Genomic DNA, 16,423 nt, shown 5'->3' with positions numbered 1-16,423 from the left:
TGACATCTGGGATAATGCAAGGAAAATAACTGTGTGTAACAGATCAAGAGCGATGCAACTTAAGATACTGCATAGAGAACATGTTGCCCCAGACCGTCTCTCCAAATATAGAAAGGATGTCTCTCCATTTTGTCTTAAATGTAAGACAGAAATTGGTGATCTTACCCCACTGTTACTGGTCTTGTGTTAAAATTTATCTCGACTCAGTTTCCCTCCTTCTTGGTCTTCCCGGTGATCGTGTTACTGATATGTATCAGAAGAAATTGTATAATGTTATGACATTTTGTGCCAGAAAAAATATCCTTCATCAATGGATCACAGATAAGACCCCCTCAGTGGTGGGATGGCACAGGACAATAATGGAATACATACCTCTGGACTTTTTCACCTGTCTTCTGCACTCCAAAACTAATGCCTTTGAAAAAACATGGAGACCATTTCTTGATTATATTAATGTAAATATCTCTGCTATACTGACGAGAGCATTTGTATGAACTTTAGGCCTATTTATTTTTGCATTTTCTTTTTCTCCTTGTTTAGCTCCCACTGTGTTTCACTCTGTTGTATAATGTACTTGTATGTTTTTTCTTTGTTGCTACTCCCAGCTTGTTGCTGTTGTACGGTTTTGTTGGTTTGTCTGGTCTTGTCTTTCATATGTTTGTTTATGAAGAACATTAATAAACCCATTTACAAAAAAAAAAAGCCCACAAAAAGTAGTTTCAAGTCCTCTGTTAGTCACATAACAGCACATACCAGCTCACTTCCTGTGACAGTGGTAGAAACTACGATGCTCTAAGAGATAAAACAAATGTTTTTGTCAAGGGAGGTACGTTTGAAAGGAGCATTACAATTGCCTCAGTTGCCTGTCAAAAAGCACTCCTGGCTTTGTGAAGGTCTTTCAAAGTCTTTCTTTGAACATTGGTTGCTTTTGTTAAACACTTTCAGTCCATTCCTTGTACCTGACTATTTTCAGAGGAATGTGCTTTTTTTTGTTTGTTTATTTAGTCACTTAACACTGACCTATGAATCATTCAAGCATAATTGAAGACACACACAATGGATAAGCCACCGGTGTGTCTATACATAACAGACAACTTTGCAAAGATGTTTCTAAGCCCTTATTTAGTGCAGTAGCAGCCTATCACAAAGAGATATAATTCATTCTCATTTCTTTGTATCTATTAAAAGTAAGTTTGACTTTCATGAACTAATATTTTTGCACCGTGAAGGTGATTCCTACAGAGCGGTTAGCCTAAAACTCGGCATATCTCAGCTTGGTGTGCGGTATGTCCTTAAAAACTTTGAGGAAAGTGGAAAAGTGCAGCACAAAAAAAAAGAAGTGACAGGCCTAAAAACTATCCACAACTGATGAACAGTATCTCAATCAGCAAAATCCTCACATAAGACCCAAGAGATAGATCTGGTACTTTAATTTATTAGTCCGCTGTCCACTTATGGAGGGATGAATCCTCTCGAAGCCCAGATCTTAACGTTATTGAAGCAGTGTGGGATCATCTTGTCAGAGAACAGAACAAAAGGCAGCCAACATCCAAAGAAAAGCTTTGAAATATCCTGGAGAATGGAGAATTGCTCCTGAAGAGTACTTAAAGAAATTACAAGAGCGCTTGTCGAAAAGGTTTCCGGCTGTGTTGAACAATAAAGGTAATCATGCCAAATATTGACTTTCAAGCTCATTACACTTTTATAAAGTTTTCTATTTCCCGATTTCCAGGTAAAATATAGAAATGAGGGGTAGCTGAAGACTTTTGCATAGTCCTATATTTCTGGCCCCTTCAAATGCATCTCCCCTTTCTGACTATTCATTGAAACAAGGAAACAATAAGCTGATTTTTCTTACCAGCATTGGTGCTATTTGCACAACAAGCTGAGAACAAGTCATTTCAATACTGAAAAACAGCAGGCCTGCTTGACAAGGATTTGACAGCTGAAAGGTTTTGCTCACTGAAGCCATGTCATCTCTTAGCAACCAAGTCTCAGTAAAGTCAAATCAAAATCATTTCATTATTCCCTTGGCTGCAAATATGTCACAATACTATTTCATCAACCACCGAGGGTGCAGCTATAAACATGGTGCGGCGTCTAAAAATGTTGAGAAAACATTGGGACATTTTAGGTTAGAAACTTTGAATCTGCAAATTGTCTTTATAGAGTCTGTGTTTGATCAGATTTTATTGACAAAGTAGAAATTAGCTAGTCTAACACTCACAAGTGTGGCAGTAATTACTGTGTTTGTGTGCAGTACGCCTGAAGTCAACATCTCTCCGATGTGCTGCTGCACTGAGAAAAGTTAGGTCAAACTTGCTGACCTAATGAACCTGACATTGACAAGTGAAAGCACAACAGTGGGGTAAAAAAAAATATGCTCTAGCAAAAAAATGCCAATATATGTTTATTGATCCCTCTAAATACATTATTGTTGGGTGGATTATCAGACTGAAGATAGTCTAACCCGCAGATCCGCTGGAGCAGAAAAACACTAAAAATAGATCAGCGGTCCTGCACACGCTGTCTTCAGGAAATCAGAGGCCACAGCTGCACAAATCAGGATGGACTTTGTCTTCGATTTCTGCTCTGGTGCTTTAACAGGCACCAACTCCCTCCCCACCCCACTCCCCCCTCTCGTCCACCCGCACACGAGTCTGCTGATGTGCAGGCTCGGCAGAGCAGGACTTTCAAATGATATCATTATCATTTCAAAGGGACTGGTGCCTTACAGACCTACAAGCTATGGGATGTTACACCGAGCAGGATGTAGCCACAAACTGCCTCATCACCGTGCGTCTTCATGTCTAAATGAGGGCCGGCCACTTCAGGACCATTTCAGATGGAAAACTGCTGTGTGTGGTTTCAATTAGTGAACAGGCATCGATGCTGTGGGTGTCCACAGTTGTTGCAGGCTGTCCTGTGAGGCATCACAGCATCGTGTCAGTGTTTCAAACAAAAGCCTTGCTGCTGCTGTCAATTACATGGCAGATATAGAGCAGAGGCCAGCACAGAGGGACAGATTCACACCCAGACCTTTGAGGATACAAAATAACAAACAGTTGAAAGGACACGATTCTTATTTGATTATTTACTGCCCCCCGCCCAAAAAAAGAAAAAGAGTCACCCACTAAGTGCCAAAGGGGATCTGTCGGCCCCTGAAGTGAGTCTTTCTCATTTAAATATTGGTGTACGTAAACACACAAACAGACTTAAGCGCACAGCGGTTCCTCCTGCAATATTAATGTCCTCATTTATCCTCTTATGCACAAATGTCAACCTTTGTCAGCCTTCATCCCTGCCTCTCCCTCTCTGCCCTCTCCCCTTCCTTATACTCCTTTGTGTTTGCTTCCATGCCTTATACCCAATTCATTACTCCCTCTCCTACCAACATATTCCCTTCCCTCTTCTGTCTACATTCTCCTCACTCTTTCACTTATTGTATCCAGCTCACCTCCACATCCTCCTTCCTTCTCCTCCATCCTGCATAGATATTACACATTTGTCCACAGGATCTGCCCCTTGTTTTGTTTCATTGTCGACCCCCCCCCCCCCCCCAAACTCACTCCCTCTTTTCTCTCTGCTCGGGGATCCTCTCGTGACATCATCACTCCTACAGTTACCATGGTTTCAGCAGAAAGGGACACTAATAACTGTTTTGATCAAACAGGCCTTGTGCCACAATATCTCTGCTTTACACACAGACACAGACACAGGCTTAGCAATTACTCTTTATTGAAGTAAGTGGGCTTGGGAGAAGGTTACATTTGAGGGAATCTGTGGTCAGGTAAGAGTTAATGACGGCTCTGTGTGAACGAACAAGTTGTCGTCGTACAGATCTTCATCCAGGTCTCCATCTTCTTCGGTGAGGTATGTGGGAAAAGGAGGGTTGAGCAGGGTGGAGCGTCTCGTTGGCAGCACAGTGTCTCTTACCTGCATCACACACACATAGACAGCTACTTAAACACTGATGCTGTAACAGAAATATCAGGCTAAAAGCCACCCCCCCAAAAAAGACAAACCAGTTGATCTGCTTAATCTCTGCTAAATCTATTTAATCTGTTGAGTTTGCTGCTGTAATAACCTGCACATGACAGGTGGAAAGTGGCTTAAAAGTGTTATGTTTGAAAAAGCAACAGAACAAGGGCAGTGGTACACAGCTTATGTGGATCAATACAACTTTGGGCAGAATTATCTCCATACAAATTTATGCAATTTGTTTATGGTCATCAAACGGTCTGCTGAATCTTTATTTTTGACAACAAGAGATGAAAACTACAGCTGCACCAACTTTATCTTCTTCCTGATACTTTGTCTCTTCGTAAATACAGAGGCTGAAGCTGCATGCGCCACGGCAGAAAAATAAATCATTCTTACTCAAAAACAATCCCTATCTGGGGAATTCTAATGGCATGGATATAAGGACGGGAAGCACTTGAACACGGCTTGTTATAAACATGACAACAGCGGAGCATGTCTGATGGCTGTCGAGGAACAGAATGAATACAGAGAATGTGACGACTCCGACTGTGACACAATCATCTATTAGCTTGTCAACGCAAAGGCTCAAAGGGTGAGATTACAGAAATAAATCAGCAGCACAGAAGAGTGATATTTCACAGTGTGCTTACAAGTCACTGTCTCATTACACTGCTGCAAATTCATTTTAAATCGACAGTAGAAAAACCCTAAGAACGCAGCAGACAAGACTGTACTTGGGGTGGAACATATCTGCTATATTTTCTCCCTGAAAGCTCAGGACGCGTTAATAAATTAGCAGCTTGGTGCACTGCTTGCTCTGCTGTTATAGGTCAATCTCGCTGAAATCCCGTTTCTCTGCACTAAACTTTTTCTCTGCCAGCTAAAAAGCGTGTATGCAGGGAAAGTCATCTACATATGGAGCAGCCCTTCTTCTCTCAGCACAAAGTGTGCTGTGCCTGCTTTAAGGATTCAAAAATTCTGGTCAATACCCCACATATCAAATGCTGTTCAAACGCAGAGCCTCTTCTTAAACATAGCAAGTTTGCCAAGAAAGCAGTCTTATTATTCATCAAAACATGTTGTCCTGAGCTGAAGTCTCTGTGCAGCTGACTGTATAACGAATGCGCAGGAGCTATCTGCAAAGTCTAAAGAGCAGCATAGTCTGTCTTACTCTCCAGTCTGATAAGGTGGGATGTACTGCCATTTATTTTCAGTTGGGTTTTATTTTTCACTAAAAAGTTCAGGCCAGTACGCCAGAACACTTTGTTGCAGATTCCATACTAAACAAGAGAAGAAAACTGCAACTCGTCCATTTTTCCAGGTTCCAAGGTTTCCGTACGTCGTCTTCTCGGTGAAAAACAGTCGGGCCGCTGGTGATGGAGACAGAAAATAAACGTGCACAGGGGAAAGGAATCTGTTCTGGAAACAATTCTCTTCAAGTGGATTGATAATGCCCAGTCACGTAATGCCCTCTTGACTGAGACTTTAGTGAATGAAAGGGCAGGAGAATTGGCAGCGATTCTGGGAGACGACAATTACAAAGTTTCCATACACTGCCCTGAGAGATTTACTGCGTTTAATAAACTGCACAGGGAGGGAGCTGCAGCTGCAGTTACATTTTGTTTCATTACTTTAAACTTGTGTAATAAATGTGCAAATTTCAATTAAAAAAAAAAAAGACAAGAAATAGAGAGAATCCCAGTTATTATGATGCTTCAAGTGATCAATTTGACTTAGACAGATGGGATAAATAAACATTTATTTAGTGTTCTCACATGAATCACATGGATTTTCCCCTGGTCGGACACCAATGACTAAGAATTACTGGGCCAAAAGATTTTCTAATTGCTTATAAAGAACCTTCAGCCCAGAAATCCACACAAAACCTTGTATTAGTCTGCTACTGTTTGAAAATTTATCAATAAACCCCAGAGGTTCCTCATCTACATACGGACACTGATGAGTAATAATGAAATGAAATGAAATGAATAATAAAAACAAACAACAGTGGACGAACGTTCTAAATCTGCATGTGGAGCCTTTGGGGAAGCGTAATCTGAGGGGATTCCAGGTGTCTATGTGTGAGGCCGAGATCGGTGAAACGCAAAGAGCATTTGTATTCATTATTGCTTGTCTCCACAACACATAATGTGTGCAGCGCTCACACTCGTGAGGCCAGCACAACATGCTGAGTAAGGAGATGGATGTTGTAAATATTATTAACATCATTCAGGTGCACGCTTCCATTCCCAAAGCGAAAAAAAAAAAAAAAAAAACACACACAGCTGATCCAGCACAGTGTCAATGAAGATAAATCGCAGGGTCCTGCAGGTGCCGCGGTGTTTTACGTGTGCAAGGTCCCATGTCGCGAGAACACAAAGCATGCTGGGTTTGACCGTTGACTTCACACACCACTTTTGAGTGTGTGTGTGTGTGTGTGTGTGTGTGTGTGTGTGTGTGTGTGTGTGTGTGCGTGTGTGTGTGTGTGTGTGTGTGTGTGTGTGTGTGTGTGTGTGTGTGTGTGTGTGTGTGTGTGTGTGTGTGTGTGTGTGTGTGTGTGTGTGTGTGTGTGTGTGTGTGAGAGATCATTTTTACCTTCAGTACACAGTTCTTGTAGCCGGGGACAGAGCCTTGAACATACAGCACATTCAACTTGGTATTGACCCTCCATATCTGGAGGACAAAGACACAGAGACAAGGCAGATTTAAAAAGTGCTGAACTGTTACAGAAGTCAAGGTCGACCGAGCTTAAAAACAAAAACAAAACGTGTGTGTTTGTATCTGCGTCTACCTTCAGCCCGTGAGCTGTGATGTAGGTGTTCCCCATTTGACCGGGCATTTTCTTGCCTTTGAAAACTTTAGCTGGATCCTGAAAGCAGGTGATGAACGCCACACATTTTCATATTAATGGACTGTGATGGGGAAAGCCAGCTGTTCGTGTCTGGAATGGATTTCTCAGTGGGTACATGTGCACGTCTTACCCCTCCTGGTCCAGAAGCTCCAGGTCTGCGGTGAGTTTTGGTTTGACCATGGCTGGCTGGCTGACCTTTGAATCCCCATCGCTTCATCACACCTTGAAACCCTTTACCAATGCTGCAGAAAAAACAACGAATCCAAACAAACACACGCATATTTCAAAACTGCATTTATGCTCATTTAAAGCTTCAGTAATCAAATGAAATACAAATAAAGAGGAGTTTGGATTTTTCTTGTGAAGCCAAATACAAATCTACCAACAAAACATGATCTGGCACTGAGAGAAGGGCAAAAAGTAGGAAAAACTGCCAAAAAGAAGCAGAAGACGGGAGGGAAAAACTGGCAGGACAGAACTTACGATTTGGCTGTGACATCCACATACTGGCCTGGACGGAAATGTGCGGCATACAAAGGAGTGCCTGAACACAAGAAGCAAGACCGCGTCAGAAAACCTTCTCCTGACTTAAAAGAAGACAACAGTATTCTTGTATTTGGCAAAGAAAGAGCAATGAATCGGGATCTTTATACCTGGCTTGATGATGGCATTGTCAGAGATTTTAAAGGTGGTGGTTTTCTGTTTTGGAGGCACGCCTGCATTCCTGAACATCTCCATTTCCTGCTCTGACCTCTGTCCGAGGTAACCATGGAAAGAAAGAAAGGTTGCGCAAGTTGGAAAAAAAACAAGTAAAAGCCGTCAGCAACAGTTGGACCTTTTCGATATTTATTTATTTCTTAATAAAACCTGGGCCTGTTGGAACTGTCCGGGAGCCAAACACACACACTTGCAGGCATATGCGAGCAGTCTTGGCAGTGAGCGTCTCTGACATTTTGCTTTCACTCTGCTAGTTCTCATCTCGGCGCCTCTCGTCTCTCCAAACTCTCCCTCATCCCTTCTGTTGACTGAAAATCAGCCTGCCAAAGCTTCTCCCTCCAACAAACCACTTCTGACTGAAGAGTGATGTGGCTGTGAGAGAGGGTTTTAAAACTCGACAGGTGAAATCCTGACACTGATCCGTCAAAAATCCATCAAGACTCAATGAATAAATCACACCTTGATTTATGCAGTCTTGCAACGTCACTTTTCTTTGTACTAAAAAGGACGGATGTCCTGCTTATACATACAGTATCAAGAGGTGACTTTCCTGAAAATCCCATCTTTACACTTGTCCTTTAACTTTTTTTTTTTGGGGTGGGGTGGGGGGTGTCATCTGTTGCCATCTGAAGCCATGAAATCTATTGAATTTAATTTATTTTGACTGTGAAAGTGGATTCATAGAGCGAGTTCAAACAGAAAGTCTAATATGCTCAAGACAAACAGCAGAAATTTAGTTATTTAAGCTGTTATATATTAGCTTTTTAATAATTTTTAATCAAATTAATTTTCATATGACCAACATATGTGAAGAGATCAAAAATCAGCTCAAATCTGTGATCAATATGGCTCAACGATGTTTTGACTCAATCAAAACTGACAGCGTAGCTGTGAGAAGATGAAACGGCTGCTGTGATTAGGAGAGCTATGACTCCTCCACTGATATCAAAGAATCCTCATGTCGACATGTAGATTTTTATGAGGAGCATCAAACTTAACAGTCAAAAAGGACATTACACTTCCCATACTGGTCATCGCTGCCACACCTCTTGTCTACATCCACCTAAAACACTGAGCTCCTCTTGAATCCGGAAGTGCTTCGGGACTTGTGTGTTTTAGCAGTCAACAGCAGACGGTTGAGACATTTACGGCGAGTAGAGGAGGCTCCTGTGGGACACTTAAAATAGGAGACTGGGAAGAAGCTTGCAATCATGCCAAACAAGCTGTCAGGTGGGCATTGTGCAAACACGTGACACAGTGATGGTGATAAGCATCGAGAAAAAGCCTGGACTAGTGTTTCAGGAGCAGCGCTGCGAATCTTTGCCGTTCGATTATGACTCACCTTATGATTAAATCCACCTAATCTCCTGGCACCTAATGACTGTGCCAGGAGATGGAACTACTTTGAGATGTGAAAACCTAATGTGCTTACTTCTTTTTACCTTTTCTTTCTTAGAGACATTTATGAAAAATCTTATTGAATTGATTCTGTAACAATGTAATTGCCCTTTGAGGGCATTAATAAAGCATTCAATTCAATCTCAATTACTAAATGACTGCACATAGCAACAGATTCATTAAAAACACTAGTCTGTTCAGTTTGAGCTCCCTTTTTTATTTAGTTCTTCAAATCAATTAAACATAAATAAACATAAAAGTTGCATCTTTTCATCTCTGAGTGACCCCTCCTCAGTACCTTACATACTGTGTGTTGCGTATAAGCCTATAGCGACTAATTGACAAGCTTTACTCATTGATTTTTTTTTTTTTTCCCCCTTGAATTTAATTTGGCTGCAGAGTGCGAGTTGAGCAGCTTCAGTGAGGAACAGTCTGCTCATACCACAGCTCAAAGAACCTCATCAGCGGCTCAACCCAAGGTTCTCCATGATCGAATACGTCAGCAGACTCTCAGCCCTGGAAGCCGCCACACATTTGATGATTCTCTTTCCTCTCTCGGAGTTCGAGTGAAAAATTGAAAGTACCTTGTTAAATCTTGACTTATTGCTACGGCTGGCTGTTTTCACTTTTTATTGGGCTAAAAAAACAGCCAATGTGGTTGCTTTTTTAAAGCAATGATATCATTTTAAGCATCGGGTTCAGATGCCTGCTTAGAAACATCTTTTAATGGCTTGCTGTTGTCTTCCAACGCTAGATTAATCAAAACATCCTTACTCACATGTTCAGCTTCAAAGTCCCGATTACGTTCAGTCGTTGCATCCATGCAGAATTACTCATGTCCGCATTGAGATGCATATTGGAAACAAGAACTTTCCACATTTCTATTTAGGAGCAGTGTTTAACGCGAGAACGAATAACTCCCTTTGGTTTGGGGTTTATAGTCTAGTGAAAGCAGAATCAATTCAGGCTGTCAAGTTTGTTTGTTTTCTTAAGATGAATCTAAAGAGAGCTTAATTAAAAGTGACTGAACTGAATTCAAGAGGTAACTTCAAGCAAAGTCAGCACCTCCAATGTCACAGCTGATTATCATTTACACATACTTACATGGAATGGCGATACATTTTTCCCCCCTACAATAAGAGCAGCAGTGTGTCCGTCATATTCTTCTTTCGACAGGTACTTTATGACATGGCAGTCCTGCACCTATACAAATCAAATAAAAATGAGTTTTTTTAATCAATCAAAAAGACAGTTAGCACAGTATCTAAAAGGAAAAAAAAAAAAAAAAAAGGATCCTTCCTGCAATTTTCAGGAGGCCTCCCGAGATACGCCATTAAATGCATAAGCAATCAGGTGGAAGTCCCTGGTGTAAAATATGAGTATCTATCCACAGGGCAGATATTAAAATCACCTGAGACGCATTTGCATCTCTGCACGGAAAAGAACAGTCAAAGCTGGTCTGTATTCGTACTCCGTTCAGATAATACATGTCACAACAAAGCAAAGTGGTGGCAGCGCTTTCACCCCGAAAAAGGCAAAATTCAATTTTCCACATTTCATTTCCCGCAGACTAATAATGTGACAGCTGCGAAGGAAATGACTGCATGTAACAAAGGTGAATGAGCAGAGGGGGATATTGGTTTCTTTCTGGCTTTGACTCTGATAATAAGAGACTATGACAAAATTCTCAATATATATATATAATAATACAGCTACATTTTCTACATAGAAAAAGAGCTATAGATTCAGAAATTGAAGAAAGAAAAACACTCGACTTACAAACCAGCTGTGAATTAAAACATTTCAGGCAACATACAGAAATACATTTAATACATACTCAGACATTCATAATCTAACCAAATACCCTGTGACCTTTTCAATATGTTTGCACCTTTAATGCTGGCTTTCCTGCCACCCCGTAGCCTATATTCTGATGTTGCTTACACTCTCAAAGTCAACAGTCTTTGTCCCACATTTAAGCGACTCTGTAAAACCCTACCTTACAGTGTGGAGGCACCATCATCTGCCCAGAATAAGTCAGGCCAAGTCTGTGAAACTTGTTACTGTCAGTCCAAACTCTGCTCTAATAAGGTCTGGTAGCACACAAGGGTTATCGCTGAACAGACAGTTGAGTTGGAGCCAGTATGAAAGGATTTTTCAGCACCAGCTCCCAGAAAGGCAGTACTGTGGAGCAGGTCAGTGGAGCATGAAGAAATAGTCCCACTTCTTTCCATTTCCAACATTTATTGTCCTCAGTTTAGTCCCTTTAAAAGAATTTTGAGGCTCTGAAAAAAATTAATTAGCTAAAAAAACTATAGAGTTATGCCACTCGGACAATGTTCATTCAGCTTTTTCATTTTGATTGATCAAAAAAAAACAAAAAAACAGATATGACACAAAATGATCAAATGCAACAAATGTGTCAAATATATGTGAATGTTCCCTTTATACTTTTAGATGAAGTAGAGAGCCAAAAGTTACGGAATCACCTTGTAATTTGCATTTCTAAAACCAAGTCTGAATATGGAAATGAGTCGGCAGTTAAGAGAGAGCGCTTGCAGGGCTTAAGGAGCTGTTGCACCTGACTGACAGGACATGGAATAACAAGAGGGCCGATTAAGAAACTCATTCAGGAACATAATTCAACACGGAGCACTTAGTGGCGGAAGAAGCAAGTTGTTTCTAGTCAGCTGTGTCTAAAATTTGGAGCAAGCACAAACAAAATGAGAAGGTTGTTAAATTAGTTATTTCTATATATAGATTTTGAAAACTGTAAGAAACCAGACAAAGGAAACATGATTCAGCTAACCATAAAGGCAACCACTAACGCCTAAAGAGAAGAAGAGAAGCAGTCCTGGACTGTGGATGATTGGATGAAAGTGGTACTCAGTGATGAATCACAAAGACACATTGAGCAAGGAGATGATGCTGGAACTTTTGTTTGGTGCAATCAAATATAAATATGACTTCCTGAGAGAAAACAAGGCAATTTCACTAAAATAAATCCAGAAAACCTGTTCAAACTTTCTTCAGGAAGGACAGATCAACTCAACTCCGCCCTGCAAAGCCGATCTGTCAGCTGCTCGACATGAGCGTTGGAATAAATCTGAGATGGAAAATCTCTTGTTCACACCTTAAAGTAATGTAATGCGTGTCAAACGCAGGTTCATCTTAAACCATTGCTATTCTTCCACCACGCTCGACAGAACAATCAATTTATTCGACTGCTTTCTTCGACCCGTTGGTCATTTCAATCTGGGTGACAAACGCAAACGCTTATTGTCATTCCAGGAGAATTCCTGTAGGATATCTGGTCAAAAGCTGAGGAAAACAAGAAACAGATAAGAGCATCTCTGTGGTACCTGTAACATGGTGACTGCATGTCTTTCTCCTGTTTTCGTCCAGATGGGCGCCATGCCTAACTTAACAGCAACTAACCCAACTCTTCGGCTTCCTGGGAAGAGAACAGATGAAAAGAATAAACGAGCCAGCCAACAAGCAGGGGACTCATCACGGACACGGTCCTCTTTAATCACGGCACCTACCCTCTGTCCACTCATGTCGCGTCCAAGGCTCGTCTTTGAGTGGACTGAGCTTCGCAGCTGTCAGTTCTCTGTATTCCTCTGCCATGCTGTTCCTCATGTATTTCTGGTTGTCCTCTGTGAGGTGTTCGTCAAACCATGTTGTTGTCTTCATAGTCCTAATACAACCCACCAACAGAGCAGGGCTGAAAGAGAAGAAATCAGAATTGGGTGAAACTGTTTTCAATCAGTACTAAAGGATAATATTGCACAAATAACAAGTAAACATCTGTATCCCAGCTGGCATATGCAACCTATCCACCCCACCCCTGTCGAGGACAATTTCATCAAGGAGACGTTGCAACAAGCTTGACTGCAGTCTCTGCACAAAAGCTGACAATGACATGAATGTTGTGGTGTTTAATGAAAATACAAATGTACACTAATGAAAAAAAAACAACTACACCCTCTTTTATGTCTAAGGTTTATGTAGCATGATGTGATTAAAGATCATGTGGTGTTACCAGGTCAAAGTAAGTCAAAATGCAGAAGCAGTTTGTGAAAAACAAAGTACATCCCATGATTTAATAGTTTGCAGAACCTCCTTTAGCAATAAGAGCTTCAACTGACGGTGCTTCAAAAGGTGCTAGCTAGCTTACATTTAGCATATCTGGTTTACCAGTTACCGAGCTACTGTATGAACAGATTTTGAGTTGCGTCTGTGCAGTGGGCTCAAAAGAGGTGCTTTAGTAGTCCAGGATTCTTGAACTCATCTGTGCACGTGATGGAGGAAAGCACAATGCATGTAGGGGTGTAGCGCTGCAGTAAGTATTGTGCCATGTGTCTGTGATTGAGGAACAGCAGAGAATACTTTGGCGTGCAGATGGGTTCATGGTCGACTCAATGCCTGTTCAAGGGTTAGGGTCGACATTTTAGCAGATGTATCCACAATTTTAAACAAACCCGTTTAAACACAACTGTATTTGCTGTGAAACAGAACAGCCTGAGTGGACTTTCTTCTGTTACTTTTTTTAATTTCCCCCACTGGGGGATGAATAAAGTATTTTTCTATTCTATTTCTACAAGCACGGAGCTCATTTTTCTCTCACATTTTCAAGTTAGTAGATGAATAAAGCTGAAATGGAGTGAGGTTTAGGAATCTGACTAAACATTCACTTGGATCAAGAGTATTAATTCTAATGTTGTCAAAGGGACATGCGCATAATATTAATCTTTATTTCAATCAAATGAACTCTGCCGGCCTTAACTCTGTCTCCAGTGCCATAGCATCATTCTGTTTAATGCCAGTTATACAGTTACCAACCCTGAAGTCAAAGACACTCTTAAGATTTCTCTGACATAATAAAGCAAATTTTTAGGTCAATAGTATTCTGTTCTACTTGTCACTTTTACATTGCTGACAGTTATATCACCTACTTTAAGGTGCTTGTCATGCTGTCGGTCGAGGTGTTAAAATGTGATGGATTAATTAGCGCTGTCGACTCGAAAGTAGTAACCTACAAAGTTCTGGCAGCACATCCTCATTACGTTTATTACGTTCATCCATTAACGCTGTATATTAATAGGAAGCAGTCCTATATTTCTTTTAATTGTGTTTGAATTGGAAAAGTGCCAATGTCAAATCATGCTAATGTCCAATTTCTCCTGAATAACAAAGTCAAACCCCATCACAAAGATAAAGCTTGACTTTTTTGTGCCTGACGTACAGCAGCTCACAGTCAAATATGTTCCCTCTGAGAAAAAAACAGGAAACCAGCCTAGCCCTGCATTTTTATGTTATTAATCTAATTCTTAATATGCTTCACTGATGTCCAATTTGTTTACTGCATAATTTTCACTGAAATCGCTTTTGTTGCTTCTGATCTCGGTCTGCCATAGCGTTTAAAACTTACAAAGTTGAAAAAGTGCCATGTATCCGTCTGCTGATGCCTTCTGCTTGGTCACTGTAGTGTTCCCGCGGAGGAGTAACAAGCAGATCCTCAAATGTAGACAGAAGGGCAGTTTGGGCATTTGCAGTACACAGGCTATATGTGACTACTAAATGATGAATTAATGACTGACATAAAATCATCAGATGGGACTTAACTGACTGGGTGGACTGTTGTCAAATTAAAGACTGCTTGCGAACAGATATGAACATCGCTAATTTGTCACAGCTCTGAGATTGTCGAGTTATATTTTCATAGAAGCCACTATATGGGGTTCATTAATGTCAGGGAGTTCACAGGAGGGTCGTATCACATCGTAGGGTCTCCACACAGCTGAACCCCAACTCCTCTTTTCGTAACGTCAGACAATACAATCGAGACACTGTAAGCTTATAAGCTATTAATTTTTCATTCAATGGCATGTCATTAAAATCTCACTCTATCAACAGGAATCATGCATAAAACAGTAGTTAGCCTCAACGTTACTTTACAAAATAATATCAAGTGGTTATTGCTAAGAAACGTAGCTACTTCACAGTGAACTGGCCCACCCCCAGCACTACTAGCCACCTAGCATCATTACCTTTCAGCTGGTGCACGAGGAGAGATGAGTCGAGTTCCCCGCTGGAGAAGAAACCGGCAGCTCCACCCCGCCATTATGCTTCTTATTCTACACACTAACGCAGAGATATAAATGCACGTAAACTAAGAGGATGTAGGGTCACATAACATTTGTTGAAACATGCCTTCGTTTGTTTCCGTCCTGTCACAAATGTCACCCTTGGCACTTCCGGTACCCCACCAAAACAGTTCCGCAGCATCAGGGATAATACCAACCGTTCCGCACATTTTATTTTTCCCTTTTTTTTTCATAATGTATAATAAACACAGCGATGTTTTGGAAGCAAACATCACTTACGTAATAAATCGAATAGTCATAAAAGTCATGTCAATATTTTACCGAAATGTTAATCTAGAAAAATACTAGGCTTAGTTAAAAAAAAAAAGAAAAAATTATAAAGAGAGTATTATTGTCCTTCATTAATGTTCCTCACTCGCTTCATCCTTTTCAAGGTCGAGGGGCACTGGAGCCTATCCCAGCTGCAGAGAGGGCGAGAGGCAGGGTACACCTTGGACAGATCGCCAGACCATAACAGGGTCAATTACAGACACATACAACCACACTCACACTCACTCATGCGAACCCATGCAAACACTAGGAGAACATGTAAACTCCACCGAGAAAGGTCCAGACGGGATTCTATCCAGGAACCCTCGTTCTGGGAGATTATTATTGTTATTATTATTATTCCAGTTTGATCCCTGGAATTATATTAGGTTTCATGGTTGGTTAAGAGTATTTATTAGAGAGAAAGAATATGGTAGGATCTTGTTTTTGTTCATTATAAGTGATCAATTTCTTACTAAATTCTTGTTGAGCATTACTGTAACTATTGAACAACTCCTACCCCCCAAAATAAAAAAGAAGTCATTCGCAGTTGCTGTGGAACTATTCTTTCACATTCCTTCACTCTATCTCTGACTCTGCTGATGAGGTTAGTCTTTGAATAGGAAACAGATATTAGGAGGTTCATGAACTGAATACTGATTTGACTGTTAAAGATTGTGGCACGTATGGAGAGTACTCTCAGGACAGCCCAACTTTAGTTTTCCCTAATTGACTGCAATGAAATTGGTGAAATAATTTATTCTTGCATTTGAAATGAATCAAATGCTGTGTGGGTACAAGTGAAAAGAAAGATCTTGTAAACTAGGGTGTGTATGGGCTGACAGCGTGATTTTATGTGTGAAAAGAGAGCGCGTGTGGCAGTGTCAATCACTATGGAGCTCCAGTTCAGTCAATACTGAAGCATGACCACACACGAAAGAGACATCTAATCTCACTGTAGGTCTGCATTTTTCAAATTGAATGTACGAATAACAGCTAAAAATCTCAATCAGCAAAGAGGCCGCGCACTTTTTCTTTATTACTCAAAATGACA

General features: G+C 40.8%; 1 protein-coding gene across 1 annotated transcript; it reads right to left on the bottom strand.

Annotated features, from left to right (window-relative positions):
* Positions 1–3,721: 3,721 nt before the first annotated feature.
* mrpl3 (mitochondrial ribosomal protein L3) lies at positions 3,722–15,217 on the bottom strand. Its single transcript, XM_072370325.1, has 10 exons — positions 15,004–15,217; positions 12,496–12,677; positions 12,313–12,404; positions 10,055–10,153; positions 7,489–7,588; positions 7,319–7,379; positions 6,966–7,077; positions 6,776–6,853; positions 6,580–6,657; positions 3,722–3,936 (listed from the first exon to the last, which is right to left on the bottom strand). Exons 1-10 carry the CDS (start codon positions 15,075–15,077, stop codon positions 3,787–3,789), a joined length of 1,026 nt encoding a protein of 341 aa, XP_072226426.1. The 5' UTR covers positions 15,078–15,217; the 3' UTR covers positions 3,722–3,786.
* Positions 15,218–16,423: the final 1,206 nt, after the last annotated feature.

This window comes from Leuresthes tenuis, unplaced genomic scaffold (assembly GCF_036924035.1).
Source record: "Leuresthes tenuis unplaced genomic scaffold, fLeuTen1.0.hap1 SCAF_18, whole genome shotgun sequence".
In the NCBI taxonomy this organism is placed as follows: domain Eukaryota; kingdom Metazoa; phylum Chordata; class Actinopteri; order Atheriniformes; family Atherinopsidae; genus Leuresthes; species Leuresthes tenuis.
This window is presented reverse-complemented; position numbering and strand designations above follow the sequence as displayed.

What these genes read in the sequence shown, in the direction of transcription:
- mrpl3 (XM_072370325.1), bottom strand. Translation starts at nt 15,077, where the DNA reads ATGGCGGGGTGGAGCTGCCGGTTTCTTCTCCAGCGGGGAACTCGACTC. An exon ending in CAATGCCATCATCAAGCCAG is followed by an intron (nt 7,380 to 7,488) that starts GTATAAAGATCC and finishes TCTTGTGTTCAG; the next exon opens with GCACTCCTTTGTATGCCGCA. An exon ending in GAGCTTCTGGACCAGGAGGG is followed by an intron (nt 6,854 to 6,965) that starts GTAAGACGTGCA and finishes ACCTGCTTTCAG; the next exon opens with GATCCAGCTAAAGTTTTCAA.